The 22,578-nt window shown below is 43.5% G+C and overlaps 1 protein-coding gene and 1 long non-coding RNA gene across 16 annotated transcripts in view; one reads left to right on the forward strand and one right to left on the reverse strand.

The window, feature by feature from the left end:
- Positions 1 to 19,901, forward strand: part of Myo1b (myosin Ib) — a 161,712-nt gene extending 141,811 nt beyond the window's left edge. For 3 of the 15 annotated variants that reach the window (XM_087564481.1, XM_087564482.1, XM_087564483.1), the window contains exons 22-31: positions 1,458 to 1,544; positions 1,788 to 1,874; positions 3,487 to 3,573; positions 6,414 to 6,488; positions 7,701 to 7,835; positions 10,030 to 10,136; positions 12,217 to 12,349; positions 13,029 to 13,181; positions 14,503 to 14,630; positions 18,135 to 19,892. In XM_087564481.1, coding sequence (XP_087420607.1) covers positions 1,458 to 1,544; positions 1,788 to 1,874; positions 3,487 to 3,573; positions 6,414 to 6,488; positions 7,701 to 7,835; positions 10,030 to 10,136; positions 12,217 to 12,349; positions 13,029 to 13,181; positions 14,503 to 14,630; positions 18,135 to 18,258 — 1,116 coding nt within the window. In that variant the 3' untranslated portion in view covers positions 18,259 to 19,892. 15 annotated transcript variants of the gene reach the window in all.
- LOC148003720 (uncharacterized) overlaps positions 19,472 to 22,578 on the reverse strand; it is a 31,623-nt gene continuing 28,516 nt past the window's right edge. The window contains exon 3 of the long non-coding RNA XR_015629502.1: positions 19,472 to 21,870. This is a non-coding gene — a long non-coding RNA (uncharacterized LOC148003720). The remainder of the gene's footprint in view (positions 21,871 to 22,578) is intronic.

The raw sequence follows: 22,578 nt of genomic DNA on the forward strand, positions 1-22,578 counted from the left end.
TTTTTTCAAGCCTTTGTTCTCTAAGCAGGAAGTCGTCCCTGAAATAACACTGTATATAATCTCAATATCCTCAGGCCCAGTGGTTTTGAGAGAAGCTATTGTCTAGCAAGCTGTCTTACAGCCACTGCCTGAGTCCCGTGGCTCTTAGCCACACATCTTTCCAGTGATGATCCCCGGCAGCCTCCTTATAGTGACTGGATGCTCCTGGCTCTAGCTAGGGCTCTCCTAGGAGAAAAGGGGGTAGTCACAGTTGCTACGTTGGTTCCAGATCCTTCCAGCTAAGGCTTGGTTCAAGGGTCAGTGTTCTGACTTATACAACCTGCAAGCCAAGAGTGGTTTTTATATTTTGAACCATCATAAACAAAAAGCAGAAAAGAGTTCAAAGCATGTGAAAAGTATATGAACTGTGTATTTTAATATCCATACATAAAGACGTGACCGTGTTCATTTCCTGACTCCTCATTGATACACACAGAGAGAGAGAGAGAGACAGAGAGACAGAGACAGAGAGAGAGCCTCACTATCTTTTTTTTTTTTTCTTTTTTTCGGAGCTGGGGACCGAACCCAGGGCCTTGCGCTTGCTAGGCAAGTGCTCTACCACTGAGCTAAATCCCCAACCCCGAGCCTCACTATCTTCCTCTTTGCAGAAAAAGTTTACTGACCTCAGACCCCTCCCTCCAGTCCTACTCTAGGATTTTTCTGGCTGCTTTCCTAGAATGTTCTAGATCCAAGAGGGATAATTTCAGGTTGTGGTCAGTCTATAGCTTCTTGAAAGGATACAGGCTGGGCTACAAATCTAGCTTCATTGATTGGTATAGACCTTGCCCAGATTAAAGGCTTATCCAAGTTAATGTGGCTAACTGCCTGTAGGCTCTTCCCTGACTAGGTTTCTAGGCTCTGGGACTAGTCGGTTTACAGGCTAGAGACCCCCAGGCCAGGACCTGAAGTTTATTCACAAGCCAGGTGCCACTAGTAGCTTGCACAACAACTGAAAAGGCATCACTGGTTTGGATAAGAAACAAAAATCTTTTGATTTGAAAGGATAGCCACAGCGACTTCCAACAGAATGAACAAAGAGATTCAGTAGACTTTTGGAGAACCTTATAGAAATCTGGCCATCATCTGAAAACGGTTCTCTACCTCCTATGAGTGGCAGCCTGCCTTACCGTGGCCATATTCTTCCCTAGCGTGTCCCATCCATGGTGGGAGGCCGCCTTCCCCCTGGTGAGATCACCCTGCCATGCCAGTGTCTCCCAGCATGCACTGCTTGTCTCAGTGGCTTCACTGGGCCATGTGTATTTGCACTGAAACCTCTTTGGAAATTATTTTATACCCACCATTAATTTAATTTCATGAAATGCATGCGCGAGTGCACACACACACACAGAGAGAGAGAGAGAGAGAGAGAGAGAGAGAGAGAGAGAGATGGGTACATGAGGATGATTTCTCTACCATAGGCTAGAAAAATCCTGCGGGAGCTGAAGCATCAGAAACGCTGCAAGGAGGCAGCCACCACCATCGCAGCATACTGGCACGGCACCCAGGTAGGCCAGAGGCCCTGAGGAGGGTAGTTCGGTGGGGAGTAACCGCAGAGCCGAAGATCCTCGCTTGAGCTACTGAGCACATTTGCCTCTTGCCCTTTGCGGCGTTTCGGTGTGGGTGGCAGCACATGCTTTTGCACTTAGCATCGGTGGTGACTGGTGTCTCCTTTTCTGTCTCCATTGAGCAGCAGCAGCAGCTTTTCCTGCCTTAACTCTTTCTGTAACTCCTTTTCAAACGCACCACAGGCGCGAAAGGAGCGGAGGCGGCTGAAGGACGAGGCTAGGAATAAGCACGCTATTGCAGTTATTTGGGCTTTCTGGCTTGGATCGAAGGTACTTGATGCCCACGTCCCATCACCGAGCCCGGGAATCCTGCAGGAGCCAGCCCTGGCCTCTAGCCTAGCAGGGATGAATGACTGCAGTTGGTAGTCACCTCCGTGCATGATCTGGCAGCCAAATTAATGAAACCGGGAATGCTAGATGTAGTATGCCGTGGAAGCTTTGGCATGCGAAGAGCAAAAAACTAACCTCACTAATAAGGCTCTAGCATAGGTTGTTTTTGTTTGTTTTTGTTTTGTTTTTGTTTTTTTAATTCTCTAAGTTAATTTGCATGGTGAGTGCCCACTCTCCCCACTCTTGAATGCTGGCCAGATTTTAGGGATAGTTGTATGCAGGGGGGGCATGTGGAGAATGTTCGTATTGGGGTTCGGATCCGTTTATACAGTGTGTTGACAAAATAATGCCAGTTACGCATGCTTTACAAGAATTAATCCCTGAATGAAACCGCGTTTCAGGCCGAACGTGGCATCTGTTGGTTACTGTAAGCCAAACGGTGTCACGTGTACAGGGAAGGATCATCCGTGATTTCACAGAAATCCGTGTTCGTGTGGAGCTAGCCATACTTACCAGGGAGGAATCCCAGGAATTTCAGCATTGCTGTTTGATTTCAGGAACAAAGGCCCCGTGGAACTCACTGACCCTGGCAGACTCTGGGCTCTGTGGGCATTTCACATTTCACACACCCCCACGGAACAAGAGATTTTCTAATTAGAAAATCAAAAGTCATCTTTCCTTAAAAGGTGTACTCCAGTTGGGGACATGGAACTCTACAGAGTCTGGTGTTTGTCAGCATTGCAAGCCCATCTTGTGAGAAGACGTCCACTTTGTGGGCTCCATTAAAAGGTTCCCTAAGACTGACCAAAATTGTTCATTTGTGTTTTTTCCAAAGTCTATAAAAACCAGCCTAGTGCCTTAGCCGATTTAGGGAAGTGACCCAGTAGTCATGGCGGTCCTGTCCTTACTCCTAGTCTCGGGAATGGAAGGTCCAAAAGTTAGCGCCTATCTCTGTCTTGTGCAACAGTGTGCCTGAGATTGGCTTCCCCTGAGGCATCTTGTAAACCTGTCAGTTCTATCATTTTTTGCCTGATTTCACTTTTTAGTGTGTTATATACTATTTGGGATCCTGGTCAAAATGTATTTATTTTGGGCGGTGTGAGGGCTTGATCCCAGGGCCTTCTGAATGTTAGCTAAGCAGTCTGCCACTGAGCTGGGTTTACCCTAGTGCAGTTCAATTTTCCATGCTGCTTCTAGCTCACACCGGAAAGGACCTCTGTGTTTTTGTTAGTTTTCCTCTTTTGTTTGTTTTATTACTTTTTGCAGTTTTCAACATTGTCATTCACAGAGTTGGTTTGTTTTTTTTTTTTTATTCATCCAAATGAAGACTATCAGAGAGCTTCATAGCAAAGTCAAGTCTAGAGAGAGCATATCTCAAGGGCTTTGAGGAAATGTGGCATCAGATCCTTGGGTCGAAATGAGTGTACTCTGTTCCTCTGCTGTGCTGCGGTCCTGCTCCGACAGTGGCTCTCCTGTTTGGTGGGGGGATCTTTTCTCTCATTTGTGCAGTCTGCATTGGGCTGTCTCTTATTGACTATCTAAAACATTCTAGGCACGAAGGGAATTGAAACGCTTGAAGGAGGAGGCTAGGCGTAAGCATGCAGTTGCTGTCATTTGGGCTTACTGGCTTGGACTGAAGGTACTTTCTTCATGACTTCTCCTGCCCTGGTGAACAGAAAGCCTCGCACCTACTAACCCGAGAAAACTGGAGGCGCTTCCTGCTGTCTGCGGTCTTATGAGATGTCATCTTGACTAATCTTGTTTCATGTTTAAAAAAAAAAAACAAAAGCCAAAAAAAAACATACACAGTTTTCTCATCTTAATGTGATTTTAATCTCTTTAATGAGTGTGATGCAGTATATTTTATCCAAGACGTGTTTTCTGAGTTTTGGTTTATTTATGGCCTTTTACATCATGAGGCAGAGTGCAGTCCTTGAGCTGGAAACTGATCTTCCATTCTCAGTGGCTTGCGTCAGGGTGGCAAGCTCTGTTCCCGTCTGTCTGCCTGTGTTCTCACTGAGGGCTCGAGTGGAGCTTTCTTCCAAGTGATCATGGCTCAGCACAGATCAGAGTAAATGCGATGACGGAGATCATGAAGTTCAAAGAACTCTAAGGTTCAAAGACCGTGCGATAAAGGCAGGTGCTAGAGTAAATAAGGAGATTTGGCTGCAAGCACTGAAAACCTGCAGGCAGTAGAAGGATCTGGTCTTCCTGATCAGAATTAACTAACACAGTGAGACCATCCCATCACCCTCGGAGGTGATCGGGGCCCTTTCCATACCACTCCTCTTTAGTATTCTGATTTAGTCCAGTAACGTTAACTCTTAATCTAAATATTTGAGAATGAGCTAAGAAGTTATTGATTGTGCATTTTAGCACCCTTCAGAAACATCCCTGAATATTGCTTTCAATAATCTCCATTTCCCCTGAAAGTTCCTCCTGAAAACATTAATCATCCTTTGATTACTCTGAGTATTCATGAGGGAATTCAGAAGTAACTTCAGCATGCATTTAACGGATGTTCTATTTGACAAATTGTAAACACCACCTTTACATGCTCTCTTTGGAAGCCGAGCAAAACAAAACATTTCCCATTTTATTTGGGTCTAGATTTGCATCATAGTTTTTATATTTGCAAGGAAGCAGGCAGTATCGAACTCCACATCCTGATCTCTGGGTTTCTGTGTGTATGCTTTCAAACTATTTTTTCACTGGAAGTGTGCAGTAGCAGTGGACAAGGTGAATGCTATTTCTACAGAATTAACCAGGCTTGCTCTAACTGTCAGTCATCCCCCCACCCCCTTGGTTTCTAATGAGACAGAAGCACCTCATTATGTTTCCATTACTATTATTATGAAAGAGATTTAAGCTTTTTAGAAGTTTAAGATTATACTAAATTTGTCCCTTTGTCATGGAAACAAGTTATACTGATGTGAGTAGTACTTTTATCCTTTGAAATGGTTTGATTTCCTTGCATTAATAAGTACAACTGGACCCTTTTAGGATTCCTAGTCCTAGTCCTCGGCAAGGTCCCCATTGTGAGAAGAATGTGGTGGTGCCAGGTTTTTACCGTATGTAGCTTTATTTGGGGGCGCAGCCATCTGTCCTGTGGGATATCAGAAGTCGTACTGACAGAGCTCAGGTACAATGAGGTTCAGCTGCATAGCATGGCTTCCGCACTGCCTCAAGGGGGGTGCTCCCATGTAGCAGACCTCTCTTTAACTTGCCTTTCCCCTCTGTGCCCCTTGACCCTTATAAGCTGGAGGTCTGAAATGCTTATAAATCTAAAAACTCCATGGCTGAAAGAGAAATGGCAGCTAGAACATGGATTTAAAGGGAGGGCTGCCTGTATAGTGTATATGTCCAAGTGTAAACTTTAGATATTCTATGTTGTATAGCACGGTCTGGGGTTCAAACACTTCAGGCAGGCAGGTAGCGCAGAAGAGGAAGACAGCAGGCTGCTTAGGGCCGATTGGGTGTCCATCGTGGAACCTGCAGTTCTCTTCATGGAAAACCACTGCTGTTCACTGTCCTGTAGAAACGGGGCATCCCTGTTACTGCAGCTTAGAACGTTTTAACAGAAGCCCGCAACCTAAAGTGTGGTGTGAAGTTATGAATTTAAAAACACATGTGTGAAATGTTTAGCTGCAGACTGAATTTGGCTCATAGGCTTCTATTTCTCAGACTTCCACTCTACATGTATTTTAAGCACATGTATTTAAGCCCAGAAAACCAGGAAGCTGGAGAAAAAGATATAGAACATCGAGATACATAGATAAGCTAATATTTTGCTGATTTCTAACTCCCATTTGTATGTAGATGATAATAAATATTTTGTGTATCCCCCTGAGTTTTACTATCACAGTATCAGCTTTAACCATCACTCATTAATTCTGTAAATACCTTACTTAGTCATTAGACATTAATATCTGAAGTAGATTATGACATTAGTTTCGGGAAAGTTTATATTTAAAATGACAGGGTTCTTAAGCGCTCATTAAGTATAAAGTTTGATGTGGTCCGAAGGAAGATAATGATAGCCTAAAAGCTTCTAAGTTTCTTATTTTTAGCTGCATTCACGTCTGTCGTGTACCAGTAAAATCACCAGCGGTTTTAGGCAGGATTTTTGGAAATTTCAATCTAGTTCTTCAGATAATCTGCCAAAAAACATCTGAAGGAGAAACCACCTTACATGATGTTTTACGAAACGTTCTCTAATTGACAGATTTGCAGCTATTCCTCTGAGGAGTTTAGGCCAACGTGAAGCCGTGTAAGAACCAGTAGGATTTAGTGTATCAGTTCACGGTTTGTTTTTCTCTGTCGTAATTGCCACCATCTAAGTACGCAGCCATCAGTTTTCTCAACCCAGAAAGGACATTTGTAGATGTGCGTGTTCTCTATGCTTTGATTTGTAAAGAATTATGTCATTATGAGCACCTGCCAGCCTTGTTCTAACCATCGGTCTGCTTCCTTTTAAAGGTACGAAGGGAGTACAGGAAATTCTTTAGAGCAAATGCTGGAAAGAAAATCTATGAGTTTACACTTCAAAGAATTGTAAGTCAATAACTGTGTATGTGGCTAATTAGCACTGTTAGATTAACCACTGAATAGTACCACCTCAATAAAAGGTGACCTTTTTAAAACACACATAAATCATAGCTTTAAAAAGACTTTAGTAGACTTTATTGTCTTCTCCAAGTTCAAATAGAACTGTGTGAGAATAGTTAGGAGTCTGTGATTGATACAGTTGATAAAATGCTTATTTTATTTGACATAGAAAACTGGGAAAGTGAAATGAGGAAAGGTAGGTTCTTTCTCTGTTAAAATGCTATAGACTCTATCTGGAGGGTGAGATTGACAGATGCGTTGCTGAGAGCAAGATGGCAGGGAGCAAATGTGGCTGCGGCTGCCTTCTGGGGTAGCCCTACAGTCAGCGAGTTCTCCTGCTTATTTGTAACATGAATGAGTAACTTCTGTGGGTCTTCTTTGACCATGTAAGGCTTTTCCAGTCAGTGCCTAGCCCACATTAGACCCTTTGACACTTACTTGATAGAGTTGTGTCCTAGGAAACCACATCATATGTTGAGAAGACCTGTGCCAAGAGCCCATTTACCGTACCTAACCTACTGAGCTTCACAATTTAGCCACATGGTCCAGTCCTGGTGGTTTGGCCAGCTGAGTCCTGTGCTCATCTGCCCTGCACCCACTGATGCACGCACACATGCCAAGTGTGGTTTCTACTGAGTACACATTGCTCTCCCACCATCATAGAGTCAGAAATTCCCAAGTTGAAATATCTCAAGTTAGGGACCGTTTTTGTTCTGTAGTATGGCTCATCCAAAACTTTCTACAACGACAAATATATTCTGTAACTTTAGATCGTGACCACTATCCACATGTAGCTTATACCCCACTGCAACTGAGGGACTTGCTGTTTACTTAGAGTCCCCTATAATGCAAGTGTAAGTAGCTACGTCCTGTGAGAGGCTCCCTGTTGAGCAGAGCAGCTCTACTGTGGTGTAGGTGTTAACTCGTGATGATGGGAGTAATTGTACCTGTAGTCATCTTTCTTGATAACTGTTTGGGGGCGCACATATCCCCTAGAAGGTATGAAAGACTTATAAAGTTATCAAAGGAGACACACTATTTTATTGGCTAAAACTAATCAATTCTTTTAACAGCTGTTCTGGTTGATCACAAATGTGTATCACACTATCTTTCTGGTGTATTTTCCTCATTGAATGTTTTCTGTCAACCCCAATACAGGTGCAAAAATACTTGTTGGAAATGAAAAATAAAATGCCTTCCTTGTCACCAATAGATAAAAATTGGCCATCAAGACCTTACCTATTCTTGGATTCGACTCACAAGGAGCTAAAAAGGATCTTCCACTTGTGGAGGGTAAACTATGCGATGGTTCACTTTTTTCTGAGCTTACTCTTGGTTTAAGTGTCGGTAGGCTGCCATATAAAGTCAGATCTTAATACATCTGTCACCTTGACATACTTTTTTCCAAGCTTACTCTTGGTTTAAGTGTTGGTAGGCTGCCATATAAAGTCAGATCTTAATACATCTGTCACCTTGATACGGCTTGTCTGTGGTCTCTGCCTTGGCATAGCCTCCGCTGTACTTGGCTTTCTGTGAGAGCTCCTGCAGGAGCTGAGGCAATCCCTGATGCAGTTGGCTTGCTTTTCTTTGACCTTCCAGGTGGTTCGGGTAATTAGGGGTTCTCTTGTTTCCCTCTCTGTCTGAGGGAACTCTGCAGGAGATAGAGATCATTATTTTTGAAGATCTTCAGACAAGGTAGTTAAATCCTACTAATTAGAATGCATTTATCTTACCAGATTTATTAAACACATACACTAATACATGTGTTAACATACACACTTCAGGCCAGAAGGCGAGCATTGCAGTCCCTCAAGGAAAAACTTCCTCTGTCCTAACTTAGGGGAAGCTGAAAAATTTGTTATATCTTGCATTATATTTTCGTACTGTGTGGTTCTTATGGGAACTGAATTTTGGTGTATGTGGAGCTGAGGGAACTCAGGTGCAGTGGGGGACAGATACCATTGCTGATAACCTTCCTGGGGAAGTTCGGCCCTTGGTGGTGTTGCCTCTGCTTTCTTTGAGCAAGACTTTCTTTGAATGACTTAGTTATATGGAATGTTGAATATACATCGTTATTAGATGTTACAAATGAGTATTAGAAAGACTTGTGGCTATGACTAGTGGCTGTATATCCCAGACAGTTCTCTCCTGGGGTCACATGTAAGAATGACATTTTTACTGAGTAGTATGATTCATGGATGCCAAGTTCTGTTCTGTAGCAGATTTAACAGCCTCTTGATTCCTCAGCTTCCCCTTGGAGTCTGACGTGGAAGCCATTTGCAAACATAAGAGCAGGAGTAACTACTGTTGGGCTCGGCACTGCCCTGTCTCTGCTTACCCTTTCCTCCTGTGGGTGGAAGCTGGGAGAGATCTGTTCACTCCTGAAGGGAGCCTTATCCTTGAGAGAGCACCCATCAAGCCCTCATTTCTTCCTACAGTAATTTCAGCGGAGGCACTACCCCACCTGTCATCCAGTCCCTTGAAAAATCTGTCCCGGCTCCTCTGGTCAGCCCTGTCCTCCTGCATTTTATCCTCAGAGTTGAGGGATTCCCAGGTTCCATTGCGCAGTAGTGGTAGTAGAGGGAATTTATGCGTTGGTTTTTCGGAGTGGAGGGATGGCTCAGCATTTAAGAGCATTGACTGATCTTCCAGAGGACTCACGTTCAACTCCCAGCAACCACACAACAGCTCACAACTGTCTGTAACTCCATTCCAGGGGTCCAGCACCTCACACACACATGCAGGCAAACACCAGTGCACATGAAATGAAAAGCAACTTAAAAAGAGGCATCAGTTTTCACACTGTCCATAGCATACTTGTAGATCATACATTCAGTTTAGTGGAGGACTACTATCATAGGTCTGCGCTTGTTTGTTTCTGAGACAGCGGTCTCACTCAGGCTGACCTCACATTTGGTGTGTGGCCCAGGCAGGCCTTAAACTCATAGTTTCTGCCTTAGCCTCTGGGATTAGTGCGGGGATTCGATTGTCTCCAGACATGTCCCTCCACTACTAGCCTTTAAAAATGAAAATAGTAGGATTAAAAGGTTAAGAGTGCACACTTCCAGGTCAGAGGGCTGTGCAGATCTGCATGGGATTGCTGTGTTGTGCCATACGGTGCTGTTTCCTGTGAGGCTGTGTTCAGGAGTGACAGCCTCAGACATGGAGGGCCTTAGGGATTTACATTGTAACAAAATGAATATAGACTTCCTGGGCGCAGGCCACTCAGGTCCTCTTATATTTTGAGGAACCATCCCAGATTCTGCAATACAAATGTTTCCTAACATTGTCTTAATGGATTTAATCCCAGAACTTGGGAGGCAGAGGTGGGCAGATTTCTGTGAGTTGAAAGCCAGCTGGGGAATATCAGGACAGCCATGGCTCTGCAGCAAGACCCTTTCCGGTCGCGCAAAACAAACCAAAAAAGCAAGTACGAATGTATTTGTGTAAGTGGTTCTTTGTGTGTGTTTTCTCTTATGTCTCACAGTGTAAAAAATACAGGGATCAATTCACAGACCAGCAGAAACTTATTTATGAAGAGAAGCTGGAGGCCAGTGAACTCTTCAAAGACAAGAAGGCTTTATATCCTTCTAGGTACGTACATAGAGTTGTGCCTGCTCAGGAATGCTAGTGCTTTATTAATTGCTTTCTCAAATATGGTCGCATCTTTTCTAATGGAGTTTAATTCTAGTAATGGATGACTGGTGCTTAGTTTTGTGAATGACCTCAGAGGCTATTGCCTATAAGTGCACCTGACCCCTGGGCAGCAGCTTCCGTGCAAGGCGGAAGGATTACAGTCGTTGGTTTTGATCTGTTGACCTTCGCTTAAATCATTTAGTAAATAGGAGGTCATGCAAAATGATTGTCAGTGGGGGACCCTGTCTTCAAGGCTCTTTTTGCATTCGACAGTAGTCACTGTTGGGATCTTTCTGCCAATATCAAGTCAGATCAGAAACTCATTTGTAAGGTCAGTGCCTGAGGCGGACAGTTCATTATCCCTGCTTGTTACGTAAGCATGGGCCCATGCTGTCCTTAGGTTGCTAAATGGCTGGTCATAACCTCAGTGGCCTGTTCAGAAGTTCAGTTCGGCTTTTTTGGACACTATGTACTCAAGAAAAGAATAAACACGCTGCAAATTTAGCAAGTCCGGTCCTTGACAAAGGACTTGGTATGTGCAAGGATTACCCGGCATCCTACATTCATTCGGCTGTCCCGTACATTCCTGTTTCATCTGGTCTTTACAAACAAGTAGGTTGTGTAGTTTCACGCCAGTATCTCTAGTGACTTGTAGCTTTGCCTAAAGAAAGATCTAGAAATAAAAATCATATTTCGTGAGCATTTATCATTTCTATCTGTATACACATTTGAAAAGTCTACTTTTAAGGGGATTAAATGAGCAGAGTTGCCAGGCCCTTGGGGTTTGGATATCTTGAATTATAGTTCCCTCCTTCAGCTTTTTGAATGCTTAAGTCAAACACAGTGACTAAATCCTAAATCTTCTAATGTGCCTACTATGTGCAGACTAAGCCAATGGCAAAGCTGTGTGCTTTCTTCACAAGCTGATCTTTATACACCCTCAAATCAGACAGCAGACTTCTTAAACACTTCCCATAGAAGACGCCAAATATAGGGGGCGGGGGAGCGTATAGAATATATCACTAAGGGAACAGACTAAAATTAGGCTCTTGGCACTTTTTATTATTAAGAACATGATTAACTGTGAACACACAGTTAACTTCAAACCAAATCCTTTCTGAGGAGTTATGTCAGTTTTCGGAGAAGGTGGCCCACTCACTTCACCCGTGGGAGAGAGGGAAGAATTTGCCTCCCCATGCTGTGAAGCAGCATTGCCTGGGGTTTCAGCCTCTAAAGTCCTGGGAACTGCAAAGAGCTGACCACCTAAGTAGATTTTTCTTCCCTAGTCTCCACCCACACTACAAGCATTTCAAGTCGCCCATGCTCAGTTTCCAGAAAGGAACTCAAAAAAAAAGTTGTAAATCCCATGGGCCAGCAATCTTTTTCTTGGTGCCTTTTTAACAGTGCCCTGAGGGAGTCACAGGGTGTCCTAGGAGACTGCATTTAAGTGACCTCTCCGCAGAAGCAAATGGCTCTGGATCTGCATGAGTGCCTGTCACTTCCAGGCACATCCTACTGAGGTGGCCATGAGCCTCCAGAGTTCCGTGGGAAAATCAAGTACAAGATGGGGGGTTTTTAATGTGAGTGTCAAGCCCTATCCCTCCTTCCCAAAAAGGTTATTGACTTTTTTCCCCTCTGTAAGAAAATGACATTTGTCTTTGAAGCAGATGGTGGTGATGATGTTGGGCTTTCTCGTTGGCTTACACTGTTTCCGTGTGTTGGTGCACACTGTGTGGGCAGCTGTCAGCTTTCTGTTACAGATGAGAGTGCCCTTTCCTGCACACAAGGCCACATGCTTGACTCCGCCTGTGGCAGAGTGATGTGCTCCACTGGCAGCGTCAGAATCTTTTTCACCTAAGTTTAAGGCTTCATTTCTAACTTACGTCTAATACAGTGCCTGTGCAACGTGTAAATACACTGAAGTCATGTTCATGAAGTTTTTAAACTGTTTTTAAGATGACCTGACTTATCTCCTTCTGTCATTGGGTGTCTCTGCTTGAAACCATTTCTAAGGTGCAAGAATTTTTATTTCCTTTAGTGTTGGTCAGCCATTCCAAGGAGCTTACCTGGAAATCAACAAGAACCCAAAATATAAGAAACTCAAAGATGCCATTGAAGAGAAGATCATTATTGCTGAGGTTGTGAACAAAATCAACCGGGCTAATGGGAAGGTAAAAATGCTAACCCCCCTGTGTGGCCTGAAAGAGTCCTGCTCTTGTTTCTGAATTAAACAATTTGCATTTCTCATTCTAGTAAACTGTGGAGGAGGTAAACTCCTTACCTTTAAATGTAAACTTCTGTCCTCTGAAGTTCTTACAAATTGAAAATATGAGAGCACGAGAGATGTGTGAGAGATGGATGGCTTAGTGGACGAAAAGCAGCCGCTCTGGAAGGATAGCAACCTGGGTTAAAATCCCAAGCTTCAACCTAAGAGTCAGGGCTGTGGTGTGGCTGCTTATAACACCACACTGGAGGGTGGATCCTGGGGGCTTGTTGTCTCGGCAGCCTGACTGAAACAGAGGTCCCAGTTCACTGAGAGACTCTCTCAAGGAAATAAGTGGAGGAAGACAGAATATACCCAGTATCCTCCTCTGACCTTCACATGTGTGTCCCTGTGGACACGCAGCCTCACACACGTTCGTGTGCATGCATTGCAGACATACGTACCTAAGAAGTTTTAAGACTTCATTTTGTGTGTCTTAGTTTACATAGGTATGCTTGCTGAAAGACAGCAGAATAACGTATACATTTCTAGAAATAACTAAAGGTTTACACTTATGGGCCATTTTGGAGTGTTTTGGGTCATTGGTCCATACTTTCCTCTATCTCCCTCTCTCTCTCTGGTTTCAGAGTACATCTCGGATTTTCCTCTTAACAAACAATAACCTTCTCCTTGCTGACCAAAAGTCGGGGCAGATCAAGTCCGAGGTCCCCCTGGTGGATGTGACTAAGGTCTCCATGAGTTCACAGAATGATGGTTTCTTTGCAGTACACCTCAAGGAGGTAAGCTTCGCTCGGTGACTAGACAGATAGGCTTCCTCACGCGTCCGCCTGACTAGGCCTGCCCCTCACACTCTCACACTCCTACTGACTTGTAAAGTTTGGCTCTATTCACCCACATCTAAAATCCCAGGCCTTCTTTTCCAGTAATTGAATTACACCTTTATCACATTGCTCACTTGACTTCTGAAAATAATGTGTGAAAATATATAGAAAATTTGTCTTTCTGGTGTTTCTTCTGTATGCCAATTTACAGATGTCATCTTTCTTGTCCGTTGTTAACTGGTGGTTTATCGAAGGCTACAATTAAAGTAGAACATTGTGCGCTGGTTTTTTCTTAACCTGCATATTTACTGGCTTACATTGAGAGGTTAAAATGTTTGACTGGAGCCAGGCTATTTTTAACTCTTTATTAATCACATCTTTGGAATCATATCTACTTCATAGCACTGATAGAAGGCTTTATGCACAATATGCACAAATGCTTAACAGAATGATTGTCACGTAGTTGTCCGTGCTAAATAAATGATAGCATCTATCAGTGTCTATATAGAAAAGGCTTGCTTACCTTAGCCTGTCAACCCCACTATAGCTCTAAGTCTAAATGGAAACCAAATCATACAACAGCTGCTCTCAGCCCCTTACACACAAAACCAGCTTGGGAGCTGGGTGAGCGGCTGCCACTCTGGCTGTGGCCTCGTCTGTTCACAGAAGAATTCTATTGGATCCAGGTTCCCTAGCGGTTCCTGTGCTGCAGCCGAAGTTAGGATGCCCTGGGTATTTGAAATATTTTTGTTGTTACTTCTATTTTTTTAAAAAAATTGATTGCTTTTTACATTATTTTTTGTTTACGGTTATTTATTGTGTGTATATTGATAGGAGTCAGAGGACAACTTGTGGGAAGGCAGTTTTCTCTTTCCATCACGGCAATCCCAGGGATCGAACCCTGGCTGTCAGGCTTTGTGGCAAGCGCTACCCACTGAGCCATCTCACTGGTCCCTATTGTTGCTTTTTAAAAAAAAAAAAAAAAAAAAAAAACGAAATCCCTGAATGGTTTCGGAACGGTGTGCTTCGAGAATGAGTTAGAAGTTGGGTTGTTGCTCTTCAAAACTGATTGTGCAAACCCACCACAAAGGTATCAGTGTGGCTTCTCATCCAGGGGGTCTGCAGCAGACGCAGCTCTGGGCCACTGACTGACTCTAGGAAACGGGCTTGTGTCGGAGTACCAGTCTGTCCTTACTGCTCATCTGGGAGGATGTGCTCCCGTGTCTCAGGACCTGCAAACCTTTCCATCCTCCTTCTAACCCTTGTCTTGTCTTTGCAGGGTTCAGAAGCAGCTAGTAAGGGTGACTTTCTCTTCAGCAGTGACCACCTGATTGAAATGGCAACCAAGTTGTATCGCACGACTCTTAGCCAAACTAAACAGAAGCTCAATATCGAGATTTCCGATGAGTACGTCCACGTTTTGTGTAGTACACTTTTGGACTTTCAGCTTGACTGTTGCGTTTGGTTCTTCAGTCTCATTCAACTGTTTTAGGTGGCAGAGTATGGCTGATGAAGGATACACCCCAGGTGACACTGACCAAAGCCGAGTGCTTTATACTTTATTAGCAAGACAGACATATAAAAGAAAAAGAATCAGCAGGTGACATGGTTTGAGCTTGTAGAAAAGTAAAAGAAAGCAAAGGTAGGGTATTATTTTGACAGAGAGACTGGGGAGACTTCTCAACTATAAATTGGCTGAGAGATCAACCCAGACAGCAATGCAGGAAGATGCTGTACAGCACAGACAGGCAGTAGATCCGAAGAGAAGAGCATTCTACAGCAGAGAGATTGTGGGAGAAGATCCCAGAGAGAAAAGTGCAGTCCAGTTATGCAGAGCTTGGTGAAACGTAGAGTTGAGCTCCTGCTGAGAATGATAAAAAGACCACGAGGGGATTTGGGCACGGCTGTGGCCTTACCTGGTTTTAAAGGATACAGTGTGGGCAGTTACCTCTAGTGAGAGGCTAGGGTAGAACAGAGGGGCTGACTAGGGCAAGGCAATGTTGCTTAACCTAGGGTGTGAGCAGAAGATAGGAGTGGTCAGATCCTGAGTGTGATGGGAGGAAAGACGGGAGAGGTGTGAGTAGGTTGCCTCTTAGGGCCCAGCTATGTCGCTGTGTGTATGCCTGCTGAGGAAAGGCTTTATGAGCAGCAGGAGTGGTTCTGAGTCAGGGACTAACCTTCATTTCATATTTTGATAACTGGAGTTGTAGAAAAGGTATATCACACTGAAACAGTTTGTAAGTAGTGCTAAGACTGGTGTAAATGTGAAATTTACTCCCTCTTAAAAGTTTTGCATCCACATTTTAATTTTGGATACTAATATCCCAAGAAGATTTTCTTTTTTAATTAAGAATTTTCCAAGGCAAGACTGTTGACACCTACCTGCTTATACTCGTGGGACAGAGGCAGAAGGACCACTGCAAACTCAAGGCCGTTCTGATCCACCCCACCCCCTCACCACCTGGATGCAGTAGCCTTACAGCTATAGGAAGAATAGCTCACTCCGAAGTCCAGACCCTGGAAATCTCTCTTTAATATAGAATTTGTCTGAGCTTCTGAAATCTGGTTCCTTCCTATACACACAGAGGCTATGCAGGAACAGTGTGTTTGTGTTTCTCAATTGTGGTCAACAGTAGGATCCCTCAATTGGCCGTTCCCACCTGGGAGTGCTCGTGTAATTACTCTGCCCACATTATAGATGTCACTGGCTTTTACTAAGTAATCTTCTGAGTGATTTACAATGTGGCCATATGAAAGACAATTATTTGATACCATTATAATAACTCCTCTCCTGTTGTATTCCCTAATGGTTGGTCTGATGAAAATAGGTCAGTGGATGGAACCTCTCATATCCCCCATGGGTCCCTTCCCTAAGCCTGCAGAAGAGTTTTTAGGGAGTCTCTTTCATGCCCCTGGAATTTCTAAGCAGGCCTTGGAAATTCCCTAATGGAGCAGTTCAGACTGACACAGACTTCTCAGGCCCTGGCAGAGCTGTCTCATCCTATATTTCCAGCCCTACATAGAGCTTGACCCCAGCCCATTGCCAGATGTGTAGCACATGTGTCATGAACAGAATGCAGTTCAATGACTATGCCCTTCCTCATAGCCTTTTCAGAAGCGGAAGTGGTTGCTTTAACAAACTGGTTTCCCTGGTCTTTGTGAATAAATTGGCTGATTCTTACCTGCTAATTGGTATGGATGTAGAAATGAGTTGAAGTCACTCAGAGATGCCACTGTGTCAAAATTCCAAGTCCTTAAATTCCCAAACAGCCGACCCTGTGTGTAGACTGCACTTAAAGGTAACTTGCAGAATGTGAGTGCTTCAACATGAAGTTGTGACAGTAACTACCCATGCTCCTTTTACTTTTGAAATTATGGCTGCCATCAACACTGCGAAATGATACATCCATATTCTCATTGGCTGGAGAATGCTTCCCAAGTTGCTCTTCTTGAAATGGAAAGAAATAATAGTAGTTAACTTCTCCCCAGTTATCTTAAAGCTACGTCCATGTAAATGACCAAGAACAGTGCAGTTCATGGTATAAAATGCATTTAGCCATGATTATTTCCCAAGTGAATTTCAGTTGTACCCTATGAGCTCAAAGAAAGTGTAAGACTTATAAAACTGTTTGAATCTGTTTTAAATTTGAAAGCTTTTTTGAGGCACACAAGTGCAGTTACCTATGTAGCCAAGCGTGCACATTGGCTCACACCTTTAACCATAGCCTTGTAACTTTAGGAGTTCAAGGCCAGCCGAATAAACACAGTGAGGTCCAGGCCATCCCAGGCTGCACAGTGAGACCTTTTCTCAAAAAGAAAAGAATAATAATATACTGGAGACATATCCCAGAGAGGAAAATGTAGAGTCGCAGTTTTCTTCTCTGTGCTTTGAGTTGAAAAAGCAAGAGCCCATTTGAAAGGTCAGTGCTGTTGTCCTTTTAAAGCAGTGAGGGGCTAGAGACCTACCTCAGTCAGAAAAATGCTGAGAAGGACTAACCCCTGAGTTCAGTCCTCAGCACCTACGTAGAATGGCTGGGATAGCTCACACTCGTAATCCCGGTGCTGGGGAAGCGTAAATCCATGAGCGTCACCGCTCAGCCATGTTTAGCGTAACCGGGGAGCTGTGGGTTCTAGGAAGAAACATTTTCTCTAAGAGCTAGGTGGGTAGTGCCCCAAGGAACCACACCCAGGGATGAATTCTAACCAGCAACGAATGGTGGTGCTCCCACACAAGCACGCACATGAACACACACAAAAAAATAAAGCAGTGTATGAATCAGAGGCCTGTGTCACATTTCTCCCCGGGACATAGTATTTATAAAACATGGCCTTTTAACTGGGACTAATGTATACATGGAGCCGTGAATCCTCGCTCTTTCTGTGGATGTTGGTATTATCAACCGCATGCTTGTCAGATAAGTCACTTGGAAACGCACCAGTAGTGTAGGCTGTCTTTGCCCCCCACACCCAGGGGAACATGGTGAAAGATCCCTGATGGCCAATTAGGATGTGGCGTAGGGTGCATGTGAATAGATTTGTCCTTGGTAGTTCATGTGTTTGATTTGTTGAACATTTCATTTGACCCTTTAAAGTTTTGGCCATGAAAAATGGGGGGAGGCAGATTACAGCGTGTTAGTGTGGCAGTGAGCTACTTGATGTCCCCACTGAAACGCCAAGTAACTACTGGCAGCTCATCTTACCCTGCTGGACCATGGCAAGCTTCCTTCTCTTGGAGCTAGCTGATGACATGTGGGAGCAAAATGCAATCAGTTCTCATTAGTCGTGGGGTGGAAAGAGTTAATGAGTACCTGCTACAGTCGGTGTCTGTTATAGAAAGAGAGGGCTACTGTGCCCCCTGGCCTGCCACCTTTCACCTTTGTGCGTGTCTGAGTGTGTTTGGTTCTCTTCTAGGTTCCTGGTACAGTTCAGACAGGACAAAGTATGTGTGAAGTTTATTCAAGGCAACCAGAAAAACGGGAGCGTGCCAACCTGCAAACGAAAGAACAACAGGCTTCTTGAAGTCGCTGTCCCTTAAGTGAGGCCTCCTCTCTGTTCTCACGGACTTGTTTCCTCGTAACAGTGCAATTTTACTTTGTTTCATTTGGGGCTCACTGTATGTTTCAGAATTGCCAAAGGCTAGCTGAGTCCTTTCGGTAAAATTAAAAGTATTTGACTAATGAGTTTTAATTATCAGAACAGTTAATTCTTAAGTCCACATTCTGTCCTGGGCAGGATTATAGAAATTAACATGTCTGTTTCTATGGCATATGTGTTTTCTCCTTAGTTACCTAGGCTTGTGTACCGTAAACCCACATATTACCCATAAATCACTAGTACATGTCAGCATAGGAGGGAGGTTTACAATCAGTTATCAGATATTTATTGAATGCCTAATTTTTGCTGGGCAGTGTGCTGAACTTACTCGGAAACTTCTGTTTTTAAAGCTGTTGCCTTCTGGCTGACTTGTGCTGGGAAAGCAGCAGCTAAGAAGGCTGAAGAGGTTGAGGCGAATGAGGCTGCTAATGAAAGGGCACTAGCAGGGACCTGGTAGTGTGTGCACTCACTGAGAAGCAGTGGTCCTGGGGGGATTGGAGATAGGTGACTGAGTCAAACTCCTCTAGGTTTTCTTATATATATAAATCTATTTGAAAAAGAGATGACCAACATTTACACATACACAGTTATTGGTTCAGATCCCCTGTAATCACCTTCTGTTAGAAAACAGAAGTTGTTTTCACTTTAGAAAAACTAACTGAAGAAGGGCTATACAATGCTTTGTTTTTAGTCCAGAGAAGCATGAGTAAGGACCCTAGATGTCCACAGGGTATCCACCCAGAGTGGCCTAGATGTCCTCAGTGTATCCACCCAGAGTGGCCTAGATGTCCTCAGTGTATCCACCCAGAGTGGCCTAGATGTCCTCAGTGTATCCACCCAGAGTGGCCTAGATGTCCACAGGGTATCCACCCAGAGTCACATAGATGTCCACATTGTATCCACCCAGAGTCACCTAGATGTCCTCAGTGTATCCACCCAGAGTCACCTAGATGTCCTCAATATATCCACCCAGAGTGGCCTAGATGTCCTCAGTGTATCCACCCAGAGTCAGTAGCTTTTGAAACTGCATGATAAAAAGAGGCTGAGAGCCATTCAGACTGGCAGATCTTCTCTTTGATGTGCAATAAAACATCCAAGATCACTTTTGAAAGTTTTATTTATAATATGCATTTTTGTATGAGAGAGCTGATTGGTATAAGGTGTGTATTTTAGTCAAAGATCAAAATTTAACGTTAGAATTAGTTTTCAGGGGTTTTTTTTTTTTTCTTCAAAATTTACAATAAGGATTCATTTTGGAAACCACATTTTAAACTCTGGAATTAAATTTTTTCTTATTTGGGAGGATAATGTATATACATTGGGATTATGTTAAATAATAAAATTGTTCTAATTTGATGCCATTTGCTGGATCGCAACTGTATTTTTGTATCTCAAGCTATTTTCATGTTAGTGTCAAAGTAACATGTCACAGAAAGGTTTTCCATTCATATATTTTATGGTCTCTGTGTTAACAGGTTTCCACTAATCTTTTTGTACCAGTATCAGTTGATGAAAAAGTTCTCTGGGGATTTTCTTTTGATTTTTGTACTTAAAAAAAAAATTCTGATAAAGAAATTCTCAGAAGTCTTTGTGTTTATTGGTGCAGGAAGAGGATATAATAATTTTTTACAGTCCCTAAAGTTGGTAAATTCGTAATTCCTGCTATAGGTAAATGGAAACTTAGGACTAATCACTGATATTTTGAAATCATATACTTAACAGTTAACTAAATATACTTACAACATTCAAAACCCTGGTCAGTACGAAAGGCTACCAACTGTCCATTTGCCAACCCACCATCTGTCCGCTCAGTTTCCAAAAGTTAGCCTTTCAGTTGCTTCTGCGTTGTGTGATATGCTTGCTTCAAAGGAGGGTGTGTGGTTCTGTCTTCTACTCAGTCGTCAGAGGCCAAGCTCGTGTGTACATGGTCCTGTTGTTCTTGTCTTCTCCTAGCAGGGAGACAGTTCTTTATATAGAGGACAACAGCATCGTGAACAGGATTTGAGATCCTATCTACAGGGGAACGAGGGGAATATTCTGCCTTCCGTCACATTGCTCTGTCGGGCTGTTTTGGTCACAGGACTCGCTCTGTATGAACTGTGCCTTTACATGGTAGAAAACCTTGCATCCTTGCATATGAAGGTGGAGAGTCCACAGTAACCTCAGTCCGTGGGAAGACAGAAGTGACTGATGAGAGCAAATATTCAAAAATTTTCGATTTAGAGTATTAACCCCTTAGGGGGTTAGTCTGCTTCTCAAAGGAACCCCAACTCTGAGAACCACCGAGGAAAATACCAGAGTCACCTGTATCAAAATACAACTTCCTATGTTTTAAAAACCTTCTTCCGGCAAGTGTAGTAAGTAGTACGCATCTTTAATTCTAACACTTTGAGGTAGAGGCCACTGGGTCTCTGTGAGTGTGAGGCCAGCAATGAGGCCCTGTTTCAAAATTAAAAACCTACTGTCTGTGCAGAGGTTGGCATGTCACTGTCACTGGGCCCTTGGGGAATGTCACTGATCCCTGCATTAAAGAGAGGAAAGTATGTGGTGGGACTCAAATTCTAAGACACTCTGGCTAGGCCACATAGCCCCAGCTTGTTCCTAAGCACCACTCAGAAGTTTCTTCAGCCCTCAAGTGACTCCTGGGAGTTACTAATAGATGTCGTGCTGGGAAAACAGATAATAGGTTCCCAAGGCATGGTTGCTAGTATGGGTAATGTCCTAATGGAGTTACTCTGGACAAATGGCTGCCAAGCACTGTGAGGAAGGACCGTGGAAATGCATAGATGCGCTCTAGAAGACTGATTCCTGTGTTTCAGACTTTGAGAATGTCTCTGATTTATCTCCAGCGCCGATGATCTGCGGTGGAAGAGCAAAAGGTGGCCCAAGGGTTCTGTATCTCCCCTCATCACCACTGAGGGTTCTCCTGAAATCTAGGATAGTGAAGACTTTTCATAGCATTTCAACAGTGTGCGGATGCCTCTAAAGCTCGTGGAATTGAATATTCTGATACTTGAAGCATAGCTTAAAATGCTTTTAGAACAATATGGTTCCTTAATCCCTTTTAAAATAACAGGTAAGATATTTCATCGCTTTGGTGAAATTTCAGCTGACAAGCCTTCCCTTTGGTGGAGGGCTTAGTGGCTTCCTTGGTGAGTCTCTTAAGATGTCTTAAGGTGTTCTGAGTATTTAAGCCTGTCTGTTTAGATTGGATGCTACATTTGTGTGAATACTGCAGCATTCAGTTCACTAGAACAGGAATGGGCGAGTGGAAAGGGAAAAGAAGGAAAGAGCAGTTTGGCTCTAACGTCCTGTACAGGGCAGCTGTAAGTCATTGAGGTTCTTTGAAGTTCTGTTGCTTCCGCCTCCTCTGTGTCTCATCCTAACAACTGTAACTCCTCAAGCCTCTCTTCCCTCCCCGGAGGCACACCTCATGAGTCAGCACTTCTCTCTGCTCCCAAGAGCCCCTCAGGAGAAAAATGGCTTCTTTCAAGCATATTTCCTCTGGCTCTTGGACGGTTCGATTATCTTCTTCCTGGTTGGAAGAGCATTTCTGGAATTGGAAGATCATAATCTGGAATTAGTCACAGTGTAGCATAAGCCACAATCATGCTTTCTCCCTGACTTTTCCCCTGATGTGGTGGCCAGATCCCCTCAGCTCAGTTCCATAAAATTCAGCAAAAGTCTAAACCAGCTTCTCAGTGTGTTTTGAAATGACCGGTAAATTGGTAAATTTAACTCTTGTTTACCCAAATACCCTGGCAACCCTGATGGCACTAGATCAACTGCATATATCAATTATTTTATGCCCTCCCTAACTTTAGGGGTTTTTTTTTTTTTTTGGATTGGAGATGAGAGCTCTTTACCAATTAATAGGTCAGGTATGTTATCTTAAGGTAGTTCTTGGAAATCGGTACAGAGAGGAAGGTATAAGCACAACCTGTAACACTCAGAACAGGTTCTGGGATATAGCACCCAGAAACTCCATTCCAATCAAAGTTCTCCACTGATGGAAATTTTTTCTTTGAATAGGTTAACCTTCCCCATTTTCTTTTTTTTTTTTTCCTTTTTTTATTAACTTGAGTATTTCTTATTTACATTTCGATTGTTATTCCCTTCCCAGTTTCGGGGCCAACATCCCCCCAACCCCTGCCCCTCCCCTTCTATATGGGTGTTCCCCTCCCCATCCTCCCCCATTACCACCCTCCCCCCAACAATCACGTTCACTGGGGGTTCAGTCTTGGCAGGACCAAGGTCTTCC

Source organism: Rattus norvegicus, chromosome 9 (genome assembly GCF_021556685.1).
Source record: "Rattus norvegicus strain SHRSP/BbbUtx chromosome 9, alternate assembly SHRSP_T2T, whole genome shotgun sequence".
NCBI lineage: Eukaryota > Metazoa > Chordata > Mammalia > Rodentia > Muridae > Rattus > Rattus norvegicus.